Source organism: Tamandua tetradactyla, chromosome 15, assembly GCF_023851605.1.
Source record: "Tamandua tetradactyla isolate mTamTet1 chromosome 15, mTamTet1.pri, whole genome shotgun sequence".
NCBI classification, from domain to species: domain Eukaryota; kingdom Metazoa; phylum Chordata; class Mammalia; order Pilosa; family Myrmecophagidae; genus Tamandua; species Tamandua tetradactyla.
In genome coordinates, this window is record NC_135341.1 from 43885510 (window position 1) to 43913438 (window position 27929).

Below are 27929 nucleotides of genomic sequence, written 5' to 3' on the forward strand. Positions count from 1 at the left end.
TCTTTCTCAAAGCATAAGATAGTTTAGTGGATTGCAGTAACAAGGCAAGTGTCAAATCAAGAAAGAAGCTACTTAAAAGTGTCAGGATCTCTTGGCTGCTTGGCTGGGCCCACCCCCACTTCTTACTGGCTCTTGGCTCCCTAGCTGGCTAGTTTCCCACTGCAGCTCTCTGGTCCCTGTTCTGAACGTAGCAAAGTAACCTTTGTGCAAATACTGAGAGCAGGTATGTCTGGCCCAGTCTCTCTTGTGGGGGCCTGAGGGTCTCAGACTGTCTCAGAACATGCCCTGGGTATGGAAGGTGGCAAAGAGCTCTCTTATAGAACATTGTGGGAAGGAACTGCTGACTATAGAAAATACAGTGGAGTGCCTGGAACCACAGGGACACGTTTTTCTGAAGAGGGAACATTCTTATCTGCATAAACAGGGGAATTCCTAGGGTCAAATGTACATGCCTAAGACAAGAAACAAGTACAGGAAGGATCAGGGAGACTGTATTCTAAACCTATTCTATGGATAAACCTTGAAGGAGAGTGCTCATATAGGTCAATCTGCAAAGACTGGGAGATGCTTTTTTTTTTACCTTTCTCCTTTTTTTTTGTTAGCTCCTCACATTCAAGGAAAGCTCTATTGTAGCACTACCTGTATATAAGCATATGGAACAAACACCTAAGAGTCTAAATTCCAGGAACAATACATCAAAATTCCAAAACATCCAGGATTCAACAAAAGGTTATAAAGCATACAAGGAAACAGGAGGCAACTGCTCAGACAAAGGAGAAGGTTAAAGCATCAGAAACCATCAATAAGGAGAGCCAGACCTGAGATATTCCAGACAAAGAATGGTCCTAAATATGGTCAAAGTGGTAAAGGAAAACACAGACAAAGAATTAAAAGAAATGAGAAAAACAACACATGAACAAAAAGAGAATAAATAGGAAGGTGGAAATTATGAAAAGGAATGAAACAGAGCTGAAGACCACAATAAAAGAAATTTTAAAATCCCTAGAAGGCTCCAACAGCGGAATGGAGCTGGTAGAAGAAAGAATCAGAGAACTTAAAAATAAGACCATTGAAATCATCCAGTCTGAAGAAAAGAAGAATGAATGAAGAAAAGTCAACAGACCCTGAGGAAACTATATGACACCATCCATGCCAAATTACACAATGGGGGTGTTCAAGAAGGAAAAGAGAGAAAGGGACAGAGAGAATAATCAAAGAAACAAATGATTGAAAACTTCCTAAATTTAACAAAGGACATGAATATACACATCTAAGATGCTCTACAAACTCCAAATAGAATAAACCCAAACATACTCACTTCACTGCGTTCTATAATCAAACTGTTGAATGCCAAAGATAGAGAAGTCTGAAAGCCAAAAGCAACATGTCACACACAAAGGCACCTTTATATGTTTAAATGCTGATTTCTCAGCAGAAACCATGGAGGCAAGAGGGTAGGGGTAGTAGTGATATATTAAAGTACTGAAAGCCAAAAATTGCCACTCAAGAATTCTATAACTAGCAAAACTGTCTTTCAAATATGAGAGAGAGATTAAGACGTTCCCATATAAACAGCTGCTGAGACTTTGTCACCACTAGACCAGCCCTACAAGAAATGCTAAAAGGAGTTCTACAGGTTGAAAGGAAATGATTGATAGACAATAAACCCAAGCCCCATGAAAAAATAAATAGCCCTGGTGAAGGTAATAACATGAATAAATATAGATAACAGTATTACTATATTTTGGGGTTGTAATTCCACTTTTTGCTTTTTACAGGATCTAAAAGGGAAAAGCATAAAATGCAATAAATCAGTGGTTTTGGGCTCATAATGTATAAACATGTTAAGTTGTGACAAAAACTACATAAAATTTGGGGGATGGAAGAGCATAGGAACACAGTTTGTGTAAATTATTGAAGTTAAATTGGTATCAAAGCAAAAGAGATTATTACAGATTTAGGATGTTAAATTGAAGCCCCATGGTAATCATAAAGAAAATATTGGAGAATATTAAAGCACATCAAGATAGAAATTAGAGTACAGGTTTCCAGGGGCAAGGGACAGAGGGAATGGGGAGTTAATGCATAATAGGTGCATGGTTTCTGTTTGGGGAGATGAGAAAGCTTTAGAAATAGAAGGTGGTGAGGGCACCACAATATTAGGAAGGAAGGGATGGAGAGCAGGAAGGACGGAGGGAGGAAGGGATACTAAAGAGACAACAATTAAATGCAATACATGATTCCCAGTTGGGATCTAAAAAGGGAAAAGGCCCAAAGGGAAATTGTTGGGACATACGAAAAATTGGAATGTAGATTAGAAGCTTTATATCAATGTTAAATTTCTTGAACTTGATAACTGCACTTAAAGTGAAAATCCTTGTTCTTAGGAAAAATGTACATGTCAGTATTAAGTGTTCATGGAGCATGATGTATATAACCTACATTCAGCTGTTCAGAAAATGGGTGATAAATAGACAAACAGGACATAGGTGGATAGAATGATTATGGCAAATGTGGCAAGATGTTAAAATTGGTAGATCTGGGTATCAGAAGGGAATGGGTGGGTAGGGGTATGTTGGAGTTCTCTGTATGGAGTTTGTATTATTTTTGTAATTGCTCTTTAAGTTTGAAAGTAGTTAAAAACAAAAAGTTTTTAAAGAAATCAGTTGAACATATTTGTGTAGGTCTATTTCTGAGTTCTCTCTTCTGTTCCACTGATCTATCAATAACACACTGTCTTGATGATTGTCACTTCATAGTAAATCTTGAACGTGGGTTGTGACCCACTCTCATTATTATTCTTTTTCAAAACTGTTTTAACATCCTCAATCCTTTGTTTTACCATACAAATTTTAGAATATGTCTATAAAATCCATGCAAGATATTTTCCTGAAATCAGGAAAATATTTAGTAACATAGGACATTACTATAGCAATGCAGATAAACATAAGAACTTTCTGTGTGATATTTTGAGACTATTCACAGCTTCAACAGCTGATCAAATGGTATCTAAGTTCATGTTTAATACTTAGAATTTAAGAACTTTGCTATCTGAATTTGTAGGTTTTTTTCCTTGTTGCCTTAATTTTAAATTGGCTTATGAAACTTACTGCACAAACACAGGTTTTACAATGATTATATGGATACTTTATTTAAATATGCCTATGGTTAAGCTAACTAAGACATCTGTCTTTGGTGGTTCTAAGCGTATTGTTTGTTTTCTTAAATAAAAATTTTTTTAATCCATCTAGGACTTTTAATAGGAATTGCGTTAAATCTATAGCTCAATTTGGAGAGGTATTTTTACTATGTTGTCTTTCAATAGTGAACAGGTGTCTCTCCATTTATTTTGCTCTTTGATTTCTTTCATTAGCAATTCATAACTTTTAGCAGACACAGTATGTGTTTTATTAGAAGCATACCTAAGTGTTTCATTTTCTTCGGTGTTACTATAAATGATATTTTTATTTCGGTTTCCACACATTCGTTTTTAGTATTTAGAAATGCAACTACTGAACTTGCAAGTTGATCTTGTAACCTGTGACCTTGCTGGGTTCACTTATTAGTTCCAGGAGTTCCTCTGTAGATTATTTGAGCTTTTTTTATGTAGACAATTATGTCATCTACAAATAGAGGCAGCTTTCCAATCTATATGCCTCTCAAAACTAAGTTGATTAAGAGTAGTACGAATATACATCTTTGCCTTGTTCCTGATTTTAGGAGAAAGCATTCAGTCTTTCACTATTAAGTATGATGTTTAGGTGACAGTTTTTTGTAGCTGCTCTTTATCAAGGTGAGAAAGTTCCCCCTCTAATTCTAGCTTCCTGAGAGCAGACAAAGAGCCATATTTTAATGCAGGGCAAAATACAGACTTATGAAGAAAAGAGCTCTATTTTTTGCATAATAATGTGTACGATGACATTCTCATAATTGTAGATAATTCCATTAAATGCTAAACTACAAATCTGAGAAATACTGTTGGTACAGTGTATACAAGTTTTTGTTTATATCCCAAAAAGTTACACATGCTGACTCTAAAACAAAACCATTGCATGTTGTCATGTTTTAAGTAATTTAGTTTCAGGCAATTATCTGTCGCCTAACTGGCATACCAAATTAATGTAGAGACTGAATATTTCATTTTTGAAAGAGTTTGTCTATGAACAAGGAAGCATCTAATATTGAGGTTTTCAGTTCCAGGAAGTCTCATTCTAATAACATTCTAGGAAGTCTTCAAATCTCATGTGATAAAGTTCTCAATACCAAATTTAATTAATTTAAATTTAAAAATAAAATTTTAAATGTTAGCAAAGTGAAAAAATAAAATACAATGTCAGGGTTTCACAACTACCAAGAAGTTGTGAATCTGTAACCTAAGAGACAGTTTTCCCATATTAGAATTTCTATAATGAAGAAATTTTTAAAGAAGAGTTTAGTTTTGCTTTTTTATAGCAGTATGCTTTAATACTGCTTTGAATAAACAAATTTACCCAGAAATTCACTTGAAGGCTTACTACACACAGGCCACCACCCAACAGACAGCAAGGTCCCCAACAGTATCGTCAGAGCTTGTCTTTCCAGGAGACGAGAACAAAGGCATGAAGCATTCCAGTAACTAACAGACACAGGTTATTCCCCTGTCTGCTCAGCCCAGTGAGTTCTTCCATTAGGTAAGCTAATAAAACAAGCAGAAATATGCTCTCCACCGTGTGTGCTGCTGCACTGCAGTCTACACCACAGGAATTTCAGGGAATGTGATAAATTCCAGGATTTTTCATTAAAAAACATGTTTTCTCTTCTTTCTAATTCAGTGAAGCAACTTGATGTACATTCTTAAAAGCCCACCAATGCAAATGAATTAATAGCTCACTGAGGATGACTCAGTCAACCCTTCTCAAATCCTTATATATGACAAATCAGGTAAAAGACAAGTAGAATCAGACTGAAAGAAGACATCAGAGACCGACAACCATTGGGAGGATTATGTGGAGCTCCCTTTTATATAACATGAACTGGAAACAGGAAGGAATAGAACCAAGACAACATAAGAAGGATTAATTTGGGACTATCTCCTCCCACCCCACAATCCTAAACTATAACAAACATGCCCAAGCAGACATTTGTTCTAGGTGGGAGAAGTAATTACAGGTACTTGGGACAGAGAGAGAGAGAAGGATGATGCCCAAAGGGTCTACTGATGCCTTTGGCAAACATTAAGCCCAGTTAAAAGAACATCCACCTGGCTGCATACCCTCTGCTCTCCCACATCCACTAGTGGTTGGCTACAATAATCAAACATCATATTCACATCCAGGCTTTCAGAAAATAGAAATGAACACATATCTAACAATCTACAAGTCTCTGAGAAAAATGAGTACCATGAAAGAGGAACCAAATTTATAAAAACCAAAAACAAAAACGAATACCCAAGGAAACTAATCTATTGGAGTCCTCTGAAGAAGGACTTAAGTGTTAAAAAACATGCTCCTCAGAATCAATGAAATGTAATCCAACAAAGAATACAAAATCACTCCTCTCAGTGGCAACTTTGCAAGCAAAAAGATGACGAAAAAATATCTTCAAAGTTGGGAGAAAAATGATTTTGGATACATATTTTGATACCCAGCCAAGTTACCATTCAAACGTGAGGATCTTTATAGACAGAAAAGGACTTGGAGAATTTTTTCAGAAATCTTCTCTGAAATGATGACAAACAAAAGAAACCAAGTAAAGGATAGGGAGGCCAAGAAATTTGTACAATTAAGTGTAAATATTTAAGTGTAAATGAAAGTGTATTTCACTGACTGCGACATATTCAAATTAGAAATTAAAAATCAGATAGCCAAAAGGAAAAATACATTTTGAGTTTTCTTTTAAAAAACACCTTTCTAAGTTTTAGGTTAAACAATAAAAAAAAACAGTAAAGATAAACTTTAACAATGAACAACAATGAATGCAGAGTGAAACCCTTAAGATATCACCAGAGATTGTAAAAGAGGGCAACATATTGTCTTAAATGCATTTATTAGAAATCAAGACAATAAGTAAAATAAAATGTTCGTTCAAGACACTAAAAAAAAAGATAAGGAAAAACAACCTCAAAGACCCTACAAAGAATTATGATGTCACCATCTTCAGGATAAAAGGAAAAATGATGTAGATAGAAAACAAAAAGTACAATTGAGATAGAAAACAAAAAGTACAATTGAGAAGTAAAATAAAAAATGATTCTTTGAAAAGTATAATAAAATAGAAAATTCCCAAGCTAAGTCTCAATGCTAATGACCTGTATACTTATAAAATACTTATTTATAAAACTGAATCAAAGTTGTCTTATTTAGCATCATATGGCAATTTAATAAAATGACATATTTTATTACTGCCCAGTTATTTTACTAAATACCTGTGAAAAACCACTGATTGGTTTGGTCCTATAAATTAACAGTATGTTAACAAAAACACAGTCAGTTCCATTTTTTTAAGAAACAATTCTGTATTTATTTATTCACAAAATGAATTGGAATAAATACAAGAATGAAAAGGTTACCCATGAATTCCACCCAATTCTACTTTACCAATATAAGGTAACCCTTTATCAGAATGGTGTGGATCCTTACAGAGAATTTTATCTTCCTTTACTTTTAAAGTTTTATTATGCAATATTAAATACATGCAAAAAGATAAAAAAAATTACAAAGACCACCTGTGTACCCACCTCCCAACTTAATATCACCAGTTCAGCTGAAACCCCCTAGATAAATGCCTGTCCATCAGAGGTAACCTATTTTTATCTCATACATTTTTCATATACATATGCATGCCTAAACAAAATATTATATTGTTTTTCATGTTTTATACTTTTACATAAACGGTATAATACTATATATACTCTTCATCAACTTGATCTTTCCCCTTTAAACATTACATCTGTGAAATTCAGCCATGCTGACATACATAGTTCAAGCTCATTCATTCTCATTAAAATAGAGAATCCCATAATATGAGTATTGAACAATTTATTCTCCTGCTGATGAATATTCAACAATGCTATTCAAAACATTCTTAAAAAATCTCTCCTTGTACATGAGTAGGTACTTCTTTCAGGTACATACCCCGGAGAATTGCTGGGTCAAAGGATGCGTCATCTTTAACTTTATGCCCTCTAAATTGTATAAGTGTTCCTGATGTCCTATAATCTTTTGTCAACACATAGTTTTGTCTGACTTTAGTTTTTGCTAATGGGAAGAGTATGAAACAGTATCCCGTGGTTTTCAATTGCCTTTCTCTCATTACCAACAAGGGTGGACAGCTTTTCAAAGACACTGTGTTTCCTCTTCTGTAAATGAATGCCTGGCTTCATTTTCTGGTTAAAGCTGCTTCACTAATCAAAAATCTCTGGTTCACATATTTTAATGAAAGACTTCACTGAAGCCTGATTATCTGTAGTGGACAGAAACTACTTGTTAACCCTTTCTTTTCTAGCACTTGCTAGTCTAAAGTGAAGAGCAGTGCCGTGGTAGACAAAGCATTCAGTATGATGTCAGCACTTAAGTGTACCTCTGCCATTACTCTTTTGCAATCTACATTTTAAACTATCCGAATGTAAATGGAAGACTTCCCATCCATGAAGCGTATCATCAAGTGCAAGTAATATTAGGGAATATTTTTCTAAGAGTAAACTAAAAATGAAAAAAACTGACCACATCCTCAGATGAAGATCCATAAAAATTAAAACTAAATTCATTCACGACTCTCAGGACAGATACAATTCCAAGGGGACAAAGATGACACAAATCTGAAAGGCAGTAGACAACCCCACCAGAAGTATATTAATTCAAAGTGAGTGCAACAGCACGAAAATGTTTTGGATGTGCAGGGACAGAGTGTAGGATGGAAATGCCAGGAGCTACCATGATTTCAGGATCCACCATATAGCAGTAAGTCTGTATGTCAGTTTTCCTATTCTATAAACAAAATTAATAATAACAGGTCGTTGTGAAAAGCAAACAAGATAAAATGGGAAACACTATATCCACATATAAATTAATTCTATTTTATGGATAAAAAAATGAAACGGAGATATGTTAAGTACTTTATTCAAGGTTACAGTTAATAAACTATTCCAATGTCTAAAACTCTTTACACTGCACTGTAATATTCATAGGACCTTTTCAATATGGGTCTCAAAAGACTGTTAATGGTAATTGACAACAAGAAGATGACTACGGCCACTACTAGAAGGATATAATTAGATACTAAAGTATTAAGACCTTAAAAAATTACAATGTGCAGATAAGAGGTTACCTTAAATATAACTTACTCATTTTCCTTTGTGGTAACAAATATACTTCAGACATTTGGTACCTAAAGAATGAAATAACTACTGCTAACTTTAGGGATATTTGTGGCATTCATGAAACCCAATGTATTAATTAAGACACTTTTAACAAATTCTCTTAAAAATTATCTTTAGATAAACAACAAATGAGTTGACCAACTAAACTGCAGCTATCAGAATTAAAGTGGACAAATAATGGACAGAACGTTACCTACCTACTGCGGGTGCATCATATTCATCACCAAGCAGAATTTCTGGAGCAGAATATGCAAGAGATCCACAGCTTGTTGTGAGCTTCTTCCCTGGTTGAAACTTGTTGCTGAAACCAAAGTCTGTCAACTTTACAAGACCTTGTTTTTCAAAGAAGACCACATTTTCTGGTTTTAAGTCTCTGTGAACTACATGGAGTTTATGGCAATAAGATATAGCGTGAACTATCTGAGCAAAGTACTTCTTCGCCAAGTCTTCATTAAGACCCTCCTCGTGTTTCATTATGTAATCAAACATATCTCCTCCATCTCCCAGTTCTAGAATAAGATATAGTTTGGTCTGGGTGTCAATGACTTCATAAAGGCGTACGATGTTAGGATGCTGCACTAGTTTCATACATCTCACTTCCTGGAAAAGATGACCGGTGGCTAGAGTGTCCAGTTTTGTCTTGTCAATAACTTTTACTGCCACCTTTTCACCTGTAAAGACATGCCTTGCAAGTTTAACCACTGCAAAATGACCTCGACCCAAGGTTTTATCCAGATCATATAATCCAGCAATCTTTCCATCATACCCTCTCTTGAATCCTGCCATGCTTGTCCAACAGAAGAAAAAGTTTTTAGACTGTCTGAAACGGATCTTCTCATACAAGAAAATGTGGTGAAAATAAGGAATTCATTTTCAATGTGGCCATGGAAATCTACAAAATAAGAGAAACAAAATTAAGTTTCTGTAATTTTTTCTTTCATAGCACATGATAAATGTCTTCATCTTACTTGTTTTTCTATTTTGTTTTAGTAAAAACTTAGTAAATATATTAAGCTATAAAATGAGTTAGGATCATTTATGAGAACCTATTTCTATATTGAGGGCTCACTATTAAAGGCTGAGAATCTTAAATGCCATATGATCTTTTACAAACTGAAAAAAAAATAGTTCTATTAGAAGGAATTTTTTGACGTCAGAAATAAAACAACTGACAAGTTTAATAAGCTATGTTTAAAAAACAAACATATTCCAAAAGTAATTTTGATCAGTAACTTAAAAATCAAGGCAAGACTTGACAGGAAGGGGAAAAAAATAATAAACAACTGGATAGAAACCCAACAATTTTTTCCTGTTATCCCAAGATTAGCACCATTTCCTGTAAATACAAATTCCTTAGGTGGAAGCTTCTCTAACTCTCCTAGCTGGAATTATTTTCCCTCTTTTATCTTCAAAGTGCCTGGGACAACTTCATTCCACGTGGTCTTACTCTAAAGGTATTTGGGTGTACTATCTCTATGCCAAGACTGGAAAGTTCTCGAGGACCTTTCTATTCTAAGGTTCTCTTTTGTTCTTCTATCCTCCTACAATACCTACCCAAACTACTTTACACATATCAGGTACTCAAAACTGTCATTAAATTGTCAAATGCATATTTTTCCAAAATTTTCCAATGCAATTGCTTTTTGCATCACTAGTGTCTAGAACAATATTTAGCACACAGTTCATGCTTAATAAATAATTGCTGACTGACTAGTAATTCATCCTTTGTACTTACCAGTAATGCCTGTTGTTGTTAAGATTTTCCAATTCTCAAACAACCCATCATGACTTACTTATATTTTAAAGAGTAAATAAGTGTGCATTCTTAAAGACCATTTAATTTTTTTTTCTAACTTGGGCAGGCTCCAAATAAAGACCATTTAATTTTGAAAATACCCAGAAAAATAAATCAATGTATAAAATGATATAAATTAAGACGTCACTTCAAACATCATGGGCTGAACTTCCACTATTACTTTTTCTGACCAAAAGTTAATAAATTTGAGTAACAAAATCCAGTGAGGGGCAGGCCACAGTGCTCAGCAAGCAGAGTTCTTGCCTGCCATGCCTGGAGACCCGGGTTTGATTCCCAGTGCCTGCCCAAGCAAAAAAAATATATATTATAATCCAGTGAGAAACACAGCAACCTCCCAAGACTAGCTCTATTTCCTATTAGCGCACATCCATCCTTCCAGTAAAACCTTCTTTTGTATACACTTTCATATTTTCAATTATATTTTATTAAGAGCAGTCCTTACATTATCTCATTAAGATGACAATATCACAAAACAAATTTAAATTGTACATACAATAAGGAAGGCTTACATTTTAAATACCAACATTAAATTCCTATTTTACTTAAAAGAACAAAAGAATAGCTAACATTTACTAAAAATCTACTACATGGCTATACTTGTGTAAAATACACCCAAATGGATCTTGACAATCCTGAGAGGTCAGTATTAGTACCATTTTTACAGCCAACAAAAGTCAGTTTTAAGTGTAACTTATATTAAGTGTTAAAGCTAGGATTAAAACATAATTCTTACTTCAAAGCTCACATTCTTTAATAAGTATTCTGGCTACTCTAAATGATGTCACATTTAGGGTATCTTAAGAGCTAAAACACAAAATATAAAAGAAGCTCAAGGTCATTTACATATCTGGAGCCAACTCAAAAATATATAAGCTTAAGAAGCCAATGTTAATATTTATTAATACGCTTTTTATATCTTAGTAATTATTATAATAATAAATATAAATACTATTCACTGAATGAGTACTTCAAGCCAGTCAGATACCAAATGCTTTACATCATCTTCATTTAATCTTCAAACTGCATTCAAAAGTAGGGATTATTAGATTCTGAGGCACAGAAATATTAAGTAACTTGGCTAAGGCCACAGGGCCAGTGTGTAACAGAGCTAGGATTCAAACCCAAGGCTGTCCAACACCAAAGCCTGTTCTTAAACCACTATGCTACACCATTTCTACAAATTAATTTCAGAACTACAGCTTTTTAAAAATAAGAAACCAGTACAATGTAGATATGTTAGAGAAAAAGCTAAATACCTCTATCCTATTTATTAGTCCTGTCATTTGAATAAATAATTTTAATGACATGATTAAGAGGAAAATCCAAATTCAAAGAAAGTCCTTGCTCTATTTGTTTAGCAGTTCCCCAAAAGAAACTTTTAGTAAGGTCTATTTGTATTTCAAAAAATGAAAACTGAAGACTAACTCCAGTGGGGGGAGGGCAGGAAAACTACCTTTAAATCTTTAACTTCAATTAATCAGAAGGGTAGCAATTATTCTTAAAATTCTATTGCAAATGCAACTTTAGCTTTCAAAACAGATTCTACAGGCTACCCGCTCCCAAGTCATATAATCTTTGTTCATTCCATATACTACTTTAATCTGTTCCTGGAAAGCAGCATACAAATCAGACTTTTATGAACAAATGTGAATTTTGTGGGTTGTTTTTTTTTAATTAAAACTGTTTTATCACTAAAGTAATAACTGATTACACAGATAGGAGAAAAAAATCTTTTTCTGAGGGTCTCAAAACACCTAGAGATAATCACTATTAATACCATAATGTTTCTCTTCACAGACTTTTGCCAGTAAAGGGCACAGTGAAATAATTTTTAATCTACTAAGAAGCTCAAGGGAAAGATTCTTAATAGGGTCTCCTCATAATGACAAAATATCCTGCAATAAAAAGATTAATCATTTGTACTATCAAAGAATTTACTCTTTGTATAAGTATCCCTTTTCAGATGAAACTACAATTAAATTGTATACCTAAGAACAGCACATTTTGGTGAAGTTTTGGAGGAAAAAAATTCCTCATTATGAAACATCTTTTTAAATACTAGCCCACTGTCTAGTCCTATTATCAAGTACATTTTGAGTCAGGGTAGGAAATAATTAAGTCATTTTTCATCTCTAAGGATCTTTATTGCCTGAAAGTCTTCTAGTGCATCAATGCCCAATGTCAAAATGTGGCTTATGTAAAAAGGCTGAATTTGTAGCAGCTCCAAGACATACCCCGCAAACTGCATACTGAATAATCCTTGTTATCACTGTGTTTTGCTAGTTGTTTCTCTCTCCTAAAAGAAAACAGAGAAAAAAATTTTAGTTAATTTAGTTCCATTTGTTTCAAATTTGCTTAAAGTCAAAATATATACCCTAAGGCTAGATGCAGACAAAAGCAAAAATGGCAAATTTTGTCTTTAGTGGCCCAATCTCCCCAAATATGGTTTCTTCTCTCTTTGACTTATACAACCCTCTTTAAGGAATCTTTAAGTAAACACGAATTTCAGAGAGAACGGGTACATAAAGATTTTTCTAGGAAGACATTTTTCAAGGTTAGAAAAACTCTCAATGACTAACTCAGTGTGGAAGAGAGAGGAAATAATAATACTAGTAAACAGTAGTTTCACCAAGTTCTACACGCCTCCTGGGTAACAGACATTGAACTCACATTTTACTGTATCCTCACTATGAGCCTGAACGGTAGAGAAAATGAGGCTCAACTTGCCTAAATGAGCAGCAGTGCTGTGGCTCCAATCTTGCTCAGCCTGGGTTCAAAGCCCACCCCACCTTGTGTAGGCCCTTTGGACACCCACAACCACAACCAAGTAGGGCAACCTTTGCAACTCACTGTCACCTAGCAGGGAGGCAGAAATCAATTATTATGCCAGCATCAGAGAACACACAAAACATTAGAGGCTTTCTGTTTGGCCATAAAAAAAGAGACTTCACTATGAACAAAGGGAATGTGAGCAGACCACCTATATCCAAATTGTGGCACAGTGAGGGAGAACAGATTTGCAGGCCTTCCCACTGCATTGAACTAGCACATAAATAACAAAAAAGACTAAATGTTCACACAAGGCCAATGAAATATACACTACACACTAAAGGTGAATTGTGTCAGGTAATCATTAAGCCCAAGATCAGATAAGCTTGGGGGAAAAGAAGTGGGGGAAAGGAGACAGGAAAAGGTGAAAGAAGAAGGAAAGGTAGGTGATCTATGGATGTGAAAACAAGCCTACTACTGGAAGTGAGGGAATGAGGAGAGTGAGTTCTGTAGTACAAGTGGGGAAAGCAAAACCATGAGCACAGGCCCACATGCAGTGACAGTGACCCCTGGGATGCCTGACTGGTCATTTGGCTCCCAGTGAGATATGGCAGCTTCTCCCATTACCCCTTCCTGCTCCTCTCTTTCTGCCAATGCATATTTCAACCATGGTCTTTGCCTCAAGTCCAGTGGTTGAGCACTGTGGCTCTGAAGACCAACAGCTGGATGAAAATTGCAGCTTTCACCAATCATTAACCTTGGGACCCTGATCTCTCTGTGTAATCACTTTCCTTATTAGAAAAGGTTAATTAAAAAGAGGACAACCTCGCAGGTGACGATTAAATGAGTAAATAGAGGTAAAGTGTTTAGAACAGAGCCTGGCCCAGAGAATATGCATTCAAAAGATATTAGCTACCACCACTAGCATTATTCCTATAATGATGACATTCCTCCCCCAGTAGCACAAATTCTCCCATCCTACTTTAAGACAATAAATTTACTTAGCTATCTTTTTTGCATTCACGAAAATTTTGTTGTTCAGTTTCCTAAAATGTATCAATTTGAAAATGAGTACTGTAAGATAGTAAGTTCAAGAAAATAATGACTGATGATTTTTCAATAAAACTTTCCACAAAGTCTAAGTATTTGCTTCCAAAATGATAGTAAGATGAGTGTCTATCAGATTTACCCTTTCAAAAAGGACGAAATGCTTCTTTACAATTTTTTCCCAAAGTAAGATACTCTTGCAGAAAACTTAAAAAACACAGAATGGAAAATAGAAAGAATAAAAAGGCATCCATAGTCCTATCTGTGAAGATAAACACTACTGACATTTTGGAGGCCTTTCTGTAAATATTTACATATGGTTTCTCCTTTATTTTATTTCACGAAGGTATGACCATTCTATAAATTACTTTATGTCCCATATCCTTTTTTTCACTTGACATAACACTTGACTTTGTTTTAGTATTTTGTTTCAATTATGAAGAAAATATCTGTTTGGTGTAGGAAAAATATAATTAGAATATACAGATATATAGATATAGGATATATAGACTATATTGATGAGATGGGAGCCTTTAAAAAATCATCCATTATCCCACCCTCTATGAAATCAGTTAACATTTTGGTATACAGCCTTCCAAATTATTTTTATGTATAATATATTCTCAGGCATACATTTTTTACAAAATGTGCTAATAATACACACACACAGCTTTGTAACCATTTAAAAATATTTCTCTCCAAAAAAAGTGAATACAAGCTCATTTTATTTTGATAAATAATAAATATTATTTATATTTTTATAATGCAGAAAAGCACAGAAGAAAAAAATTAAAATCACCTGTAATCTTATCCAGGTTGACCTCTATTCAGGTTTGGATGTATACCTTTCATATCTATGCTTCTTTACAAAGCTAAAGTTTTGTAAGTTTGATAACTACTTTCTTCCTCTACTGTATATGATGAACACTTTCCTAAGCACTAAAAAGTTATCCTAAATCAGTATTTTTAATGACAACATAGCTAAGATGGCATCTTTTTAAACAGGAAACCCACTAAAATAGGCCATGATAAAGGAACCTTCTTTTTTAGCATATGCTCATACACGCATATAACTAGGCTGGACCTAAATGAAACGGGCCAACTAACCAGGAGTGTTTATAATATGGGAATTCATGTTTAAGAAACAAGTACTGGTATGTGTTATAAGAATATACTGATGTTCTCCCAGCATAAGAGAGCAGAAACAACAGAAGTATGCAAGTGTGGCTGGAGAAGAGGAAGGAAGTGTGGGTGGCCCTACACATTTTGCAAGCTGCTGAAAACAGTTGTAGAACAAGCCTCTCTTAAAATTACTGTCAATGTGGAATTCATTCTGTTATTCTCATCAAAACTCACGTTTTGCTTTTCATTGACATCATAATCACTGCAGTCTGATCTGTATATCAAACAACTCCTACTCATGTGTCTCCCCAGGAGAAGAACAAAACAGTACAATTAAGAAAGGTGGCTCTGCCTAAATACTACCTCTGGACCAATGCCTGGCATAAGAAAATGAGACTATCATAAATTCCATACAGCCCTCAAATCAAACCACCAATATTCAAATATACAAAAACTTTCCACTTCCCAAACATATTAAATAGGTTTTAAAAAAAAATCTGTGCGTCCATGCCTCCCCTCTAATACAGATACCTAAAAACTGAGTTTTTTGCAAAGCCATGCTAAAACAGTATTTAAGCTTCTTACACATGGAAATTATCTTGTACCTTCTGCAAATATGAAAATGAAAACCATAGTCCTTACCCATGGGAAATATCAAACTAAACTGTACATCTAGAGAAAAGCCAACATAGGTAGAAGAATGAACACTTTCTCAATGAGTATCACCACTCTGAACTTACTGGTAAAATTGCAGATACCTAAAACAAAAATGGTTCAGATTGAAAGGAAGACAGATGATTAAACCCTCAAGGAAAATCAACAACCTCCAGGTCAAGGAAATCACATGCAACTACCATGCACAGTCATCACTGCTATTCTTTCTTCAATGTAAATATTTTGCATTTCTAGAATGGCACTCCTCCTCCTGGGATTTATTAGTATCAGCTACAAATCAAAGATGAAGAAACCACAAACAGGTCAACAGGTCCAAAGTCACAGAAGAATCCAGAGTTGGTTGCTGGATGGGTTGAATATTATTATATGGTTATCATGTAGTATAAGTCTGCAGTCACTACAAATTAAAAGATTAAAGTTATGTATTGTTAGCAATATACAAACAGGTAAAACTGTACCTCCAAATCTCTAAGAAAACACTTTGCAAGGGAAGCAGCTGCCTTTAGGGTTGATCTTCAGTAGTAGGACTTTGGATGCATTTTTATTGTTCTGAAAGTTTTCTTCCAAGTAGTTGATTTTAATGGACTCGAGGGGACTAGGAACACTAGGTTGAGAAGCCTGTTCCAGACTCTTGAGGCAGTAATTAGGTTGCCAATGCAGATCAATACCTTGAAATACTAGTTCAAGTAATCTTTATTTCTTCTTAAGTAAAACAAGCTACAATCCAGGACATATCAAGGAATCAATGTATTTGGGAACCAGGTCAATTATTAACTGATGTAGAGCAGTACACAGTATTTGTAAAGAGAGAGGTTAACATCCAAGCCACAAAACTTGGACCAACAACACAGCAAGCAACAAGCTCAAATTCCTAAAATACAACCTCCCTCTTCATTAGAGTGATGAAAATGGTTCAGCTTGTCACCATTTCCATCTAAGTGTAAGACTTAAAAATTAGTATGGTGACAACCTTGGCATGAAGTGCTCACATAATAAATAATGACTTAAAAGGTGATATGCAGAAATTATTCCAAAATAAATAAAGTCAATCCACCATTACTTATTGTTGCCAGGAAAAAAGAATGTAAATTGGAAGTTATGGGGGATCTGAAAACATAATCTAAATCTCCTCTCTTCCAAGCTTATATTAAAACTGCTAAACTCATTTTAACTATCATCTTATTTTCCCTGCCGATACTGTGTTGAAGATGGTCATTAAAAATGGTCAGAAAAGAATGCTGGAACACAAGGAAAAAAAAACAAAACTAATATATCAACAAAAATACTGGCACATAACACTTAATTGATTATGAGTTAAAAGACAAGATCATTTAGGGATTCTCTTATACTGGTGGGACTGCAAATTATCTTCCTGAAATGCAACCTGGTCATACATATATTAAGAGCCTTAAAATAATTAATATCCTTGACTTACTAATCTTCTAGATATATGTCTTAAAGACATAAAAGACATGGATAAATATTTATATTCAACAATGCTCAGTGATATTTACATGTTCAAAAAAGTCAAGAACCTAAAGATCTAAAATAAGGAAATGGTTAAATAAATCACATTATATCCACCATAATATTGTGCCACTATATCTTGAGGGTATATAATCTCAAGAAAATTCTCACAATATAATTTAAAATTAAAAAATCCATATACCAAATTTCATAGTGTATGATCCAAATTTCAAACAGCATATAATTTATGTAGTAGACACACATATAAATACCAAAATATTAAATTGGTAAGATTACAGAATATCATTTTTATTTCCACAAATTTCTGTTCTTTTCCATTTTTAACAGTGTGTGCTGATTTTATAATTTAGGAAAAGCAAAGGTTATTAAAATGTTGATTTCCTACACACACTTATACATTCAATTTATTTTCCATTAAGCTGTTCAAGAAGTGAACTAATTTCTATGACTATATACTGCCCAAAGCCTATTTATGTTATCTTAATAAATGAGACATATTCAATTCCTTCAAGCTGAGGAAGGTACAGGAACATCGGGTCTATTTTCATTAACAAATATTTGAGTCCTAACTGTGTAAGGCATAAAGTCTCTACCTTTTAGAATCTTCCAAATGAGTTAAACTAACAGGATCTATGGAACTGAACTACACAACAGTAAACTATAAGTTAAAACCATGCACTATAGTTAATAATACAATTATAAAAATGTTCTTTCATCAATTTTAACAAATATTCCACATCAGTCCAATGCAAGGTATTAATAGTTATATGGGAATCCCATATTTTATACATGATTGTTCTGTAAACCCATAACTTCTCTAAAAAAGAAAAAAAAAAGATAAATATCTATGCAAGTTAGCTAAGGTGAGGTATGTCCAAGAAGAGTAGAGGACACTAAAGTAAGACAGGATCTCCAAGTAGAGGATAACACACAGAACAGGGCTTACCCAGGGAGCAGTGCAACCCCATTCCTAAAAGTAGGGTAAACAAAGGCAGTGAAGCCGGAGTGCATACAGCTGGTTGACTTAGGAAACAAGAACACCAATATGAGTGAAGTTAAGATTCTGGTCAAAGACGTGAGACAAGTCTAAAAAAGGTTAAGATCATAGTTCATTCTGAAGAATCTCTAATGCACCCCCCACCCCTGCCCTTAAACAACTGTGATGAACTCTTAACTTCTCAAAACTAATGGAAATCTTGAAATATTAAAGAATTCACCATATACCTTTCTTCAAATTATACTTAAGGTTGATTGAATTGTCATTAAACGGTTAAAAATGACCCAGGAGAAGCCCCACTATTATTTCATGACAGAGCTGTTTTAAGGCTTTAAAAGATGGTCAGGTAGGTATTAACATGAAAGCAGCATGGAAATAATGTCATCAGAGGATTTTAACCACTTTTAAAAATTCACTGTTCACTTCAAAGTTCTATGAAATGTCAATTTTGTTTTTTGACTTATTATGCCTGTTATTGATCACCTATACACATACTACTTTTCTAAAAATCTGCTAGTACTAACCTAAGTAGGCTTACACAGAAATGAGTACTATAGCAAAAAACACAGCTGTTCTTTCAGTGTCCCATTTCAAATTCAAAAACTTCTTCTACTGGTACAACTACCCATTTTATAATTTCAGCTTTGTTTTAATGCAGATCTCAAAAGAAGAAACAATTTAATTACTGGTAATGTATGAATGTACTGGGCTCTTATGCTTGTTACATCATTTAATTCCTCACAACCAGTAACATAATGCAAGAATCATACCCTTTTTTTTTTTGGATAAAAAGGCAGGGTTCAAAAGATTAAGGACTTACTTTGCCCTGGTCCCACACCCAGGTAAGAGCTGCATGGGTTGAGCTTCAGGTCCAATTGAACCCTGGGAGCTGTGTCTTACCCTTTAACAATATAACGACTCCCTCTTACCTAGTCCTTTCTAATTCCTAAGGAAACAGCACTAAAATCTAGTTTGACATTTCCACTGTTCCTCCAATTCTGATATGCCATGTGAGTTATCTGTATACCAACTAATTAAACAGAGGAAATTACCCCAGAATCCCCAAAGACTCACCCAATAAACATTAATAAAAGATAATTCTGGGCGGGCCGCGGTGGCTCAGCGGGCAAAGTGCTTGCCTGCTATGCCGGAGGACCTCGGTTCGATTCCCGGCCCCAGCCCATGTAACAAAAACGGAGAAACAGAATACAATAAAACAAGAAAATGTTTAAAGATGTTTCCCTTTCTTCCTTCCTTCCTTCCTTCTATCCTTCCTTCCTTCTCTCTGTCTTTCCTTTAAAAAAAAAAAAAAAGATAATTCTGTTAAAAACTTTTGAAATGTTTAGAAAATTCTTTTTAAGCTGAGAAATGAAGTTACAGCCAAATAACCATTCAAAAGATGGCCTGAGGGAAATTTGGTCATCCAAAAGTGAAATGACATCTTGAAAACAACCTCACCTTAGAATCTGCACACAATTTTGTGATAGCCAAGAGTCCTCCACAGTGGCACTCAAAAATCAAAACCCAGTAAGTAATTCAGGTAAAATTTAGGCTGGTTTTATTTTCTCCTTAAAATCTTTATTCTTCCCAAAACTTTATTTGAATGTACTTTGCAAATTATATTCTCTCCATTTGTTTCTGAAAAAAGCATTTTCCTTCACAAAATAATTAGCGAATATTCATAAAAGAAAAAAAGTAAAGAACAAAATCAAGCCCTGCAAGTGTAGACAATATTCTCATTCCCAAATTCTTAAGTACCACTCCTAATATTTTATGCCAACACAGAGATAACTGTTAATCTACAGAAAGAATAAGGTAAAAGAGAAAGGTAGGGGGTGCAAGGGTAGTTCAGTGGTAGAATTCTCACCTGCCTTGCAGGAGACCCGGGTTCGATTCCCAGTCCATGCACTTCCCCAAAAACAAACAAGCAAGCAAAACAAACAAAACAAAAACAAACAAAAATCCAACAAATGGTGCTGCAATAACAGGATACTCACATGGAAAAATAATGAAAAGTGACCCCGCCATACAGCATACAAAAAAATAAGAGAGAGAGAAACGTAAACTTTACCTTAAAATTCAATCGCTATGCTTTTGTCCACTCTAAACAAAAACAGCTGTATAAGATAATGACTACTTTAAAAATTAGTGAACCCAGTATATGCCAGGCTTTTAATCTGTCCATGAATATCTGTTAGAGATCCTTTGTCCTAAATCCACAATGAACTTTATTTAAATAAATCATACTGTGAGAGTAAAACTTACATTAAAATATCTAAAATACAATCTAATATAGAAAAACCAACATGGCAGAGTATTAAGGCAGGTTTGTTACGTTATTCACATATTTTCCCCTTAGTTTTGAAACATAGAGTAAAACACAATATAATGGGCCTAAGGGGTTTGTATGTGTGTGTAAAGAGGGAACATCAGAGGAGCTGGAACTGCAATCCTAAGAATCGATGTTTCAAAGTACCACACAGTCAACATTTTTCTTCACCATAAAGGGTTACTTTAAGAATGAACAAAATATATTTTTTCAGCAAATATGCAATGCAGCATAATAGCACAGTGGATAGAGTGCCCTGGGATGTGGAGCCTGAAGGGTTACTCAATTTCTATGAACAGACACATCTTTATAAAACAAGGTAATAACCACCTTTTACAACTACTATGAAAGTTAAACAGGATAACATATTAGTAAGTTAGGAGTGGGATTAAAAAAATCAACCCAAGAGTTTTTTTCCCACTTTTCAGAACTGGCCACCCTCTCTGGAGATCTCAGTAATTAAGGGAGTGTATACTTACTTCCCCATCTTGCTTTGGTATTGGTACCTTCACTTCCAACTGTCCCAACAGACTGGCCTCTAAAAGCCTCTACTGGATATACTAGGAAGGTCCCTGCCTCAAGGTGATTACAGTGTCTTACCAGATGTGCTGGTTTGAAAGTATTATGCACCCCAGAAAAGCCATGTCTTAATCCTGATTCAATCTTATGGGGGCAGCTATTTCTCTTAATCTTAATTCAATACTGTAAATTGGAATCTCTCATCTCCACACAGATGTGACACCCAATTGTGGGTGTGAACTCCTGATTAGATGGAGATATGACTCTACTCATTCCAGGTGGGTCCTGATTATTTACTGGACTCGTTTAAAAGAGGAAACATTTTGGAAAGTCAGAAATGCCAGAAGCCTCAGAGCTGACAGACAGCAGATGTAGACATCTGGATGACAGATGCTTCAGAGACAGAGACACAGATGTTTAGAGATGCCTGGAGGAGCCTAGCAGATTTCAACACGAGACATTAAGCAAGCCAGCACCTGGAGAGAGTCAAAGGAAACAAAGAGATGACAGCGAGCCCCAGACACACAATGTGAGAAAAACAGGCGTTGAAAGCAAAGAGCCTAGGATGAAAGACCAATAGTTGCCAGCCACGTGACTACCCAGCTGACAGAGGTGTTCCTGACCCATCAGCCTTCCTTGGATTAAGGTATCTTTCCCTGGATGCCTTAGTTTGGACAATTTTATAGGCTTAGAACCGTTAAACTTGTAACATATTAAATTCCCCTTTCTAAAAGGCATTGCAGTTCTGATATATCACATTCCTACAGTTTATAAACTAACACAAAGGGATAGACAGACATGCAAAAAGAGAGCTATTCTTACCTCTAAATCTGCCTTGGGGAGTTCATGGAAAGCATCCCAGAGAAATTCATTTTTTTGCGTGTGTGAGCTAAGACTTAAAACTGGTGATGATGGGAAGAGACTTTTTTTCCCCAGAAGACAGACTGGGGAGGGCTTAGTGTGGCTGGGACAATAATAAATGCAGAGCAGATGAGACAAGGTCAGAGGTGGGGAAGGGCCAGATACCCAAAAAGTCTTATATTCCATGCAAATCGGTTTATATTCCTTGGTTCTGCTTCAAGAGCTCAGCAGAAAGGTCACCTTTCTGACCATTCTTTTCTTTACACTCCCTATACCACTATACATACCAGGCTTCCTTATCCACTTTTTCAGCACCATGTCCTTTTCCATTATGTCCCTTATCACAATTATAGTTATACAATTATTTATGTGATTATGTGATTTGTAATCTATGTAATCTATGTCCTCCCACTAGATTAAATAAGTTCAGTGCCATATAATACCTGTATCCATTTTATTCACCTCTGTATCCTTGGGCATGCCAAGTGCAGTGTTTCCTCAAAATACACAGATATATTTACTCAATGAATAAATGAACACATGAAGGCTAGCAATAAGAAGGCAAAGAAAATCATGAGTAGGGGAATGGCAACAGGGATGACAAACAAGTCTCTCTGGCAGCAAAGTGAAGATCAGAGTGGAAGGACAAGATAGAAGCTAGGAGACAGTTAAGGAGACAACTGATAATGTCTCTAGGTAAATGATGATTTAAAGACTTAAAAACGAGGCAGTAGTGACTAATGTAGGAGACATATTTAGAAAGTAGAATCCAAGAACTCAATACAGAGGAGCTAAGGCAAGGAGGAACTCTAGAATGGCTCTAGTGGAGACCGTTAGCTGATGGCACCATTCATGCAGATGGGCAATACAGGGCAGGTACAAACATTTTCTGGGCACCTACTATGTGCTAGTAGAGTACAGAGTGGAATATTTGCTTCTAGTTCTAAAATTCTATAATTTAAAAACAATTTAATTCTTTTTTTTTTGGAGAATGAAAATGCTCTAAAATTGACTGGTGGTGAATGCACAACTATATGATGATACTGTGAGCCACTGATTGTATACTTCAGATGATTATATGGTATGTGAATATGTATCAATAAAATTACATTAAAAAATGGACATCCCACCCAACTGTACTAAAATAGGTATTGTTTCTATTTAATAGGCTAATGAAATCAACAAACTAAAGATTTGATTTTTAAAGTTTCTTCATCAACACTTCTTCAGTACACAAAACTGTGTACTGGCCATTACTATTCTGAACTGGAAATGCAGAAATCAAAGAAGTGGTCCCTATCTTCAGGAAGGTGACAGTCTTTGAGGTTCGAGAAAGAAAATTCCATACCAACAATTGAGAAATTGAGACGCCGTGAGGAATTACACGTCCTGTAATTCACACTTCTGGAGCACGGATTTCAGAACCTACACGAAATGATCTGGGCAACTATATAATTGAGGAAGTCTGTGTTTAAATAAACCAGAAGACCCCATCTTGCAGAAAAATAATGTATTTTCTCTTTTCTTTGAGCCTGGTGATGCTCCAAAACTTAAAACATCACATCTCTCTGGCTAAAATGTCCTCCAACTTTGAAGTAACTGATGAGTAGCCACATTGCAGCAGATAGGATGGCACAAGATAATCAGTAAGGAAATAGAAAGAGGCCTGGTTTTTTCAAGTAAGAGCCTACCTGAGCAGAAGCCAAATGCCAGAAGTGCCAAAGCAGACTCTCAAAAGGCTCTGGAAGTGACAGCAGAGAAACACATATTCAGGGAAGGCAGAGCAGGAATCCCCTTCAGAAAAATTCCTCCATAACAGCAAGAAATGGTTTCCCATGGGACATATAGCCACACCCAAAGCAGATGAGCAGAAAAGCACATGAGAAAACGTCGCATAGTATGAATAATGTAGCTAAGGATCATTCAGAATGGATCATACACTTCCAGGGCCTACAGTCAACTAGAATGGCATTATGCTGTGGGATTTTATACTAGCTCTTCCCAAACTAAAGCAAAATATAAAAACAAGACAAAACAAAACAAAAAAAACACCTCCTCCTATCCCCAAAGCACTGTCCCCGCTTTGCTTCTTTCCTTTTCAAACTTTTTTTTTTAAAAAAAGAGCAGCTGCACTGTCCCTACCTCTTCAACTCCCTTTCACCCACTTGGAGCTAAGTTCTTTCTCTACCACTTGACCTTAGCTTCTCATTGTTCCTGAACCCTCTGAGTCCTTGCTTCTTTTCGGCCTGGGAAATCTACCTACCTTCAAGACCAGCTCAACTGTCACCTTCAGGGTGAAGCATTCCTAAGTCAGGTCAGTGCTGTCCCTATGTCTGTCTCCCCAGTTCTGCCTATGCCTCACCACAGCATTCATCAGATTGTTCTATTACTGTTTACCTTGGTATCTACCAATTGGTCATAAACTCTTAAAGGCAAGAATCGAGGGGTTTTTTTTGTTTTTTCACTTTTCTATTGCTGCCCTCTAACCCAGGGCCCCAAAAATAGACACACAAAGGTCCCATGATCAAAGGTTAAGTTTCTCTTCAAAAATGCAGAATCTACTCAATTTTTCCAGCTAAGTGCTCTGAGAATTTACCTGCACATACATACATACTGGGATATACCTAAATTCTGAATAACAGTTTTCTTATAAAAGTATTTGGCTAAAATCCTTTTGTTGATAAGTAATCAGCTGGGATATGATTAAATTAAATCTTGATATAGTTCTTCATTTGTGCTTTTAATTCATAAAACTCTGGCCATGTGGAAAGTCTGCATAAGTATCTTTTCTTCCTGGACAGTATAATGCTCTTAGGCTCAGACAAACAGCTACAGGGAAGACATCATGCCTTATTTATCAGTGGTTAGAGCTATGGCGGCTCAATATCTCCAAAAATAAATATTTTTTTCTATTTAGTTTCACTTTCTATATGAGAAAAATACCCATAGTCAAGTCTAGATGAATAGTATTTTCTGTGACCAGTAAAAATTTCATGCAAGCCCTTCCATTTCAATAAAGACATTTTTAAAAGCCTTCCTTTTAGGATTACAGGATTAAATCTCAACCACAAAAGCCCAATCTATATTTCTGGTCTACAAAAAATAAAATTAACATAAATCCTGAATTTTAGTACAATGTTTTAAACTAATTGATCTTACTACAATACTACAGAAAATTACCCTCACAATTGTTAAAACAACTACCAGGTTAATTTTTGTACACAAAATAAAATAAAATTGATTATACAAATTATAAAACTAGGAAGGGAGGCACTGAAAGTCAAGAGTAAAATGAGTACTTGCTGGGAAAACCCTGAAGATGGAGTATGAAGAAAATTAACGTAAATTTGATTTTCAATTTCCACACTGCTTAAATACGTGACCTTGGTAATGTCATGTAACTTCCATTATTTCTAGTTCTGTAAAATGGGAGTGTCACCTGTTTTCCTCACAGAGACAATTACAAAGATAATAAGATAAAAGAATCCCTGTGTGTTTGTGGGGGGGGGGGTTTAAAGAAATTTGTCTAATTAGTATCCTTTAATCGCCTTTGCACAGTACATTCCTCTTCAGGAATTCAATTCCAAGAGAAATATTTAAGCAGACGCTGAAGACAGATTTCCTTAAGGGAATGGTTTTATAAATCTGGAAAGCAAGGTAACAAGATTATAAATTTACAAGTTGATTATGTAAGCCTTGACAACCCCTGGGCTTTAAAGTACACTGATATACAGTCTGATAAATTAGGGGCAACAGATTGATTTTGGACATGGCACCCAAACCCTACAAGGAACCCAATCTGAGTCATTTGGCATTTGACCAGAATTTGGTGGAGATTCAACAGGATGCCCAACATCTGCAGTTCCATCACTTGTAAGCCATGCTTCACCTTAAAACTAACAAAATATGAAACACATTAACATATTAAGTTGGCTTTACCACCTGCTCTTAAGACTTTGAGAATGCACTCAATTAAATGGAAGGGGGGAAAAGTAATTTGACAGTTTGAAAAGTCCTATATCCTCAGAAGTCTATACATTTATGAATCCTACTGCTAAATTCCCCCCAAATACTGAGCTTTAACCGAATTCGCTACGAACATACAGGAGTGTTACCTGGTCCAACTGTTGGGAATAGCACAGCTCCAGGAACCCTCAAGACAAAACGGCTGCCACTTTCCTGGATCCCAAGTACAAGTAAAAGGCAGGATGCTTTTGTAAAATGGTCCAAAAAGAAATCAATACACGATGACTATAGAAAAGAACACAGGTTTCTCATCAATCTCAAAATTCTAGCTCTCCCTCGGGAATGGTACTGCTTCTTCTTCCTTACCCCTGTGCCCTGTCTCTACAGACAATAATATGCCCATTCTATTGTAAAGCTGCGGTTTTACAGAAGAACCCCCTTGCTGTGGTCAGATTTCCAGATGCGTTTGAAAACAAATTCAGAAAACAAAACACACCCTACCTAAAGAACCTGAGCGCGGAGAACCTGTACGGGACGCCGGGGCCCCGCACTCGGCCGGGTCTGGGGCGGGGCGCGGGATGCGGGCGCCTCCTGAGGTGCCGCAATCCCGCCGCGGCCGCAAGGGCAGGGCCTCCGGGCTCCCGCGGCCGGCCGCCGCAGTGACGGTTCCCACTCCGGCCCCGCCGCCGCGCAGCCACCCCTCTGCCAGTCCGCGCAGTCGCCTCGCTTGGTCCGGGCCGCGGCCGCCCGGGCCCCGCGTCCTTTGGGCCGCGCGCTGCGGCCGGTGCGGGGAGCGCGCAACTTACTTTCCGCCTGCGGCGGGAGCCCCGGCCCGCGCACCCAGCCTGGGAGCGGCGGGGGCTTGCTGAGGCTGGGGAAGCCGGCCCCGCACCCCCATCCGGGCCGCCTCGCCCTCCAGCGCTCCGCGCTTGCCCCTACCTCAGCCGGCAAGCGGGCGTCCGTCCGCAGCGGCCGCGGCACCGACGACTCCCTCCCAGCCGCCGACTCCCCGCACCAAGCGCTAATCATAATACCAAGCGGGCGGGCGGGCGGGCGGCCGCGGAGGGGGGAGTGGAGTCGAACTGCGCCTGCGCGGGCTGAGCGTCACTATGACGCGTGCGCCGGGGCGGGGCCGCGGAAAGGGCGGGGTGGGGCGCACCTGCGGGCCTCAGCTCGCCGGTTGCTTGAGGGCATCCTGGCAGCCTTCCGACGTGAGCGAGTCTGGGCCGCGCCTGGCGGGAGGAAACGGGCGAGGCGCGCGAGGAGAATGGTGGGCTGATGCACCCGGGGTACGGACAATGACCGGGAAAAGTAGCGCCAGCCGTCGGGAGAAATCGCAGGGAAAGGGCCGCATCCGCGCGGCACTCTGCGTCTAGAGGGGTGGGTGTTTGGCGGAGGTGCGGAGAGCCGCACGCCCTTTACCCTTTAAGGTTCATACCGTCTCCCTACCAGGTTTAAGAAAAGGGGGGGTGGTGGGGAATTATGTATACATATATGTATATATACATATATGTGTGTGTGTATATATATACACACACATATATATCCTTTGTAGTTTTTTCTTCCTGAGATTCCTGTTTGAAGGAATTTTGTTGGTTTTAAACGGAGGGTGAAAAGCCCAGCCTCGGAATGCTGCGCTCGCTCTAAAGGTCGGAGGGAGACGCTGGCCGGACCAGGCTGCCTCTTTTGTCGAAAGGTAAAAGATCATGGAAAGTATTGAAACACATGAAGTCAGGTATTTAACATGACACTAGATGGTTCAGTGGCCTGGTCTCCAGGCATGTGGCTCAGGAAGAAACCTTAGCCAGAGTGGCTGGAGAGGTACGGGGAAAGGAGGGGCTCCAGACTCCCCACCTGGAAGCTTGGCGCTGTGGACACCAGCTTTCCAGGGTTCCAGGAAGAGAGCATCCACAAGCCATATACCAGTTTTCTCCAACATGTCTTTCCTATTTCTGACACCCGCTTCTCTCCCCTCCCACCACTC

At 36.9% G+C, this 27929-nt stretch overlaps 1 protein-coding gene across 6 annotated transcripts in view; it reads right to left on the minus strand.

Annotated features, from left to right (window-relative positions):
* The window catches only part of SNRK (SNF related kinase), a 71839-nt gene extending 44848 nt beyond the window's left edge, over positions 1–26991 (minus strand). Inside the window, exons 1-4 of one of the 6 annotated variants that reach the window (XM_077129634.1) lie at positions 26885–26991; positions 26095–26230; positions 12407–12468; positions 8554–9248 (exon numbers count right to left, since the gene is read on the minus strand). In XM_077129634.1, coding sequence (XP_076985749.1) covers positions 8554–9142 — 589 coding nt within the window. In that variant the 5' untranslated portion in view covers positions 9143–9248; positions 12407–12468; positions 26095–26230; positions 26885–26991. Of the gene's footprint in view, positions 1–8553; positions 9249–12406; positions 12469–26094; positions 26231–26446; positions 26553–26884 lie in introns of those variants that run through there. The other 5 variants (XM_077129638.1, XM_077129637.1, XM_077129635.1 and 2 more) reach the window with 5 other exon arrangements.
* Between the last annotated feature and the right edge of the window lie 938 nt (positions 26992–27929).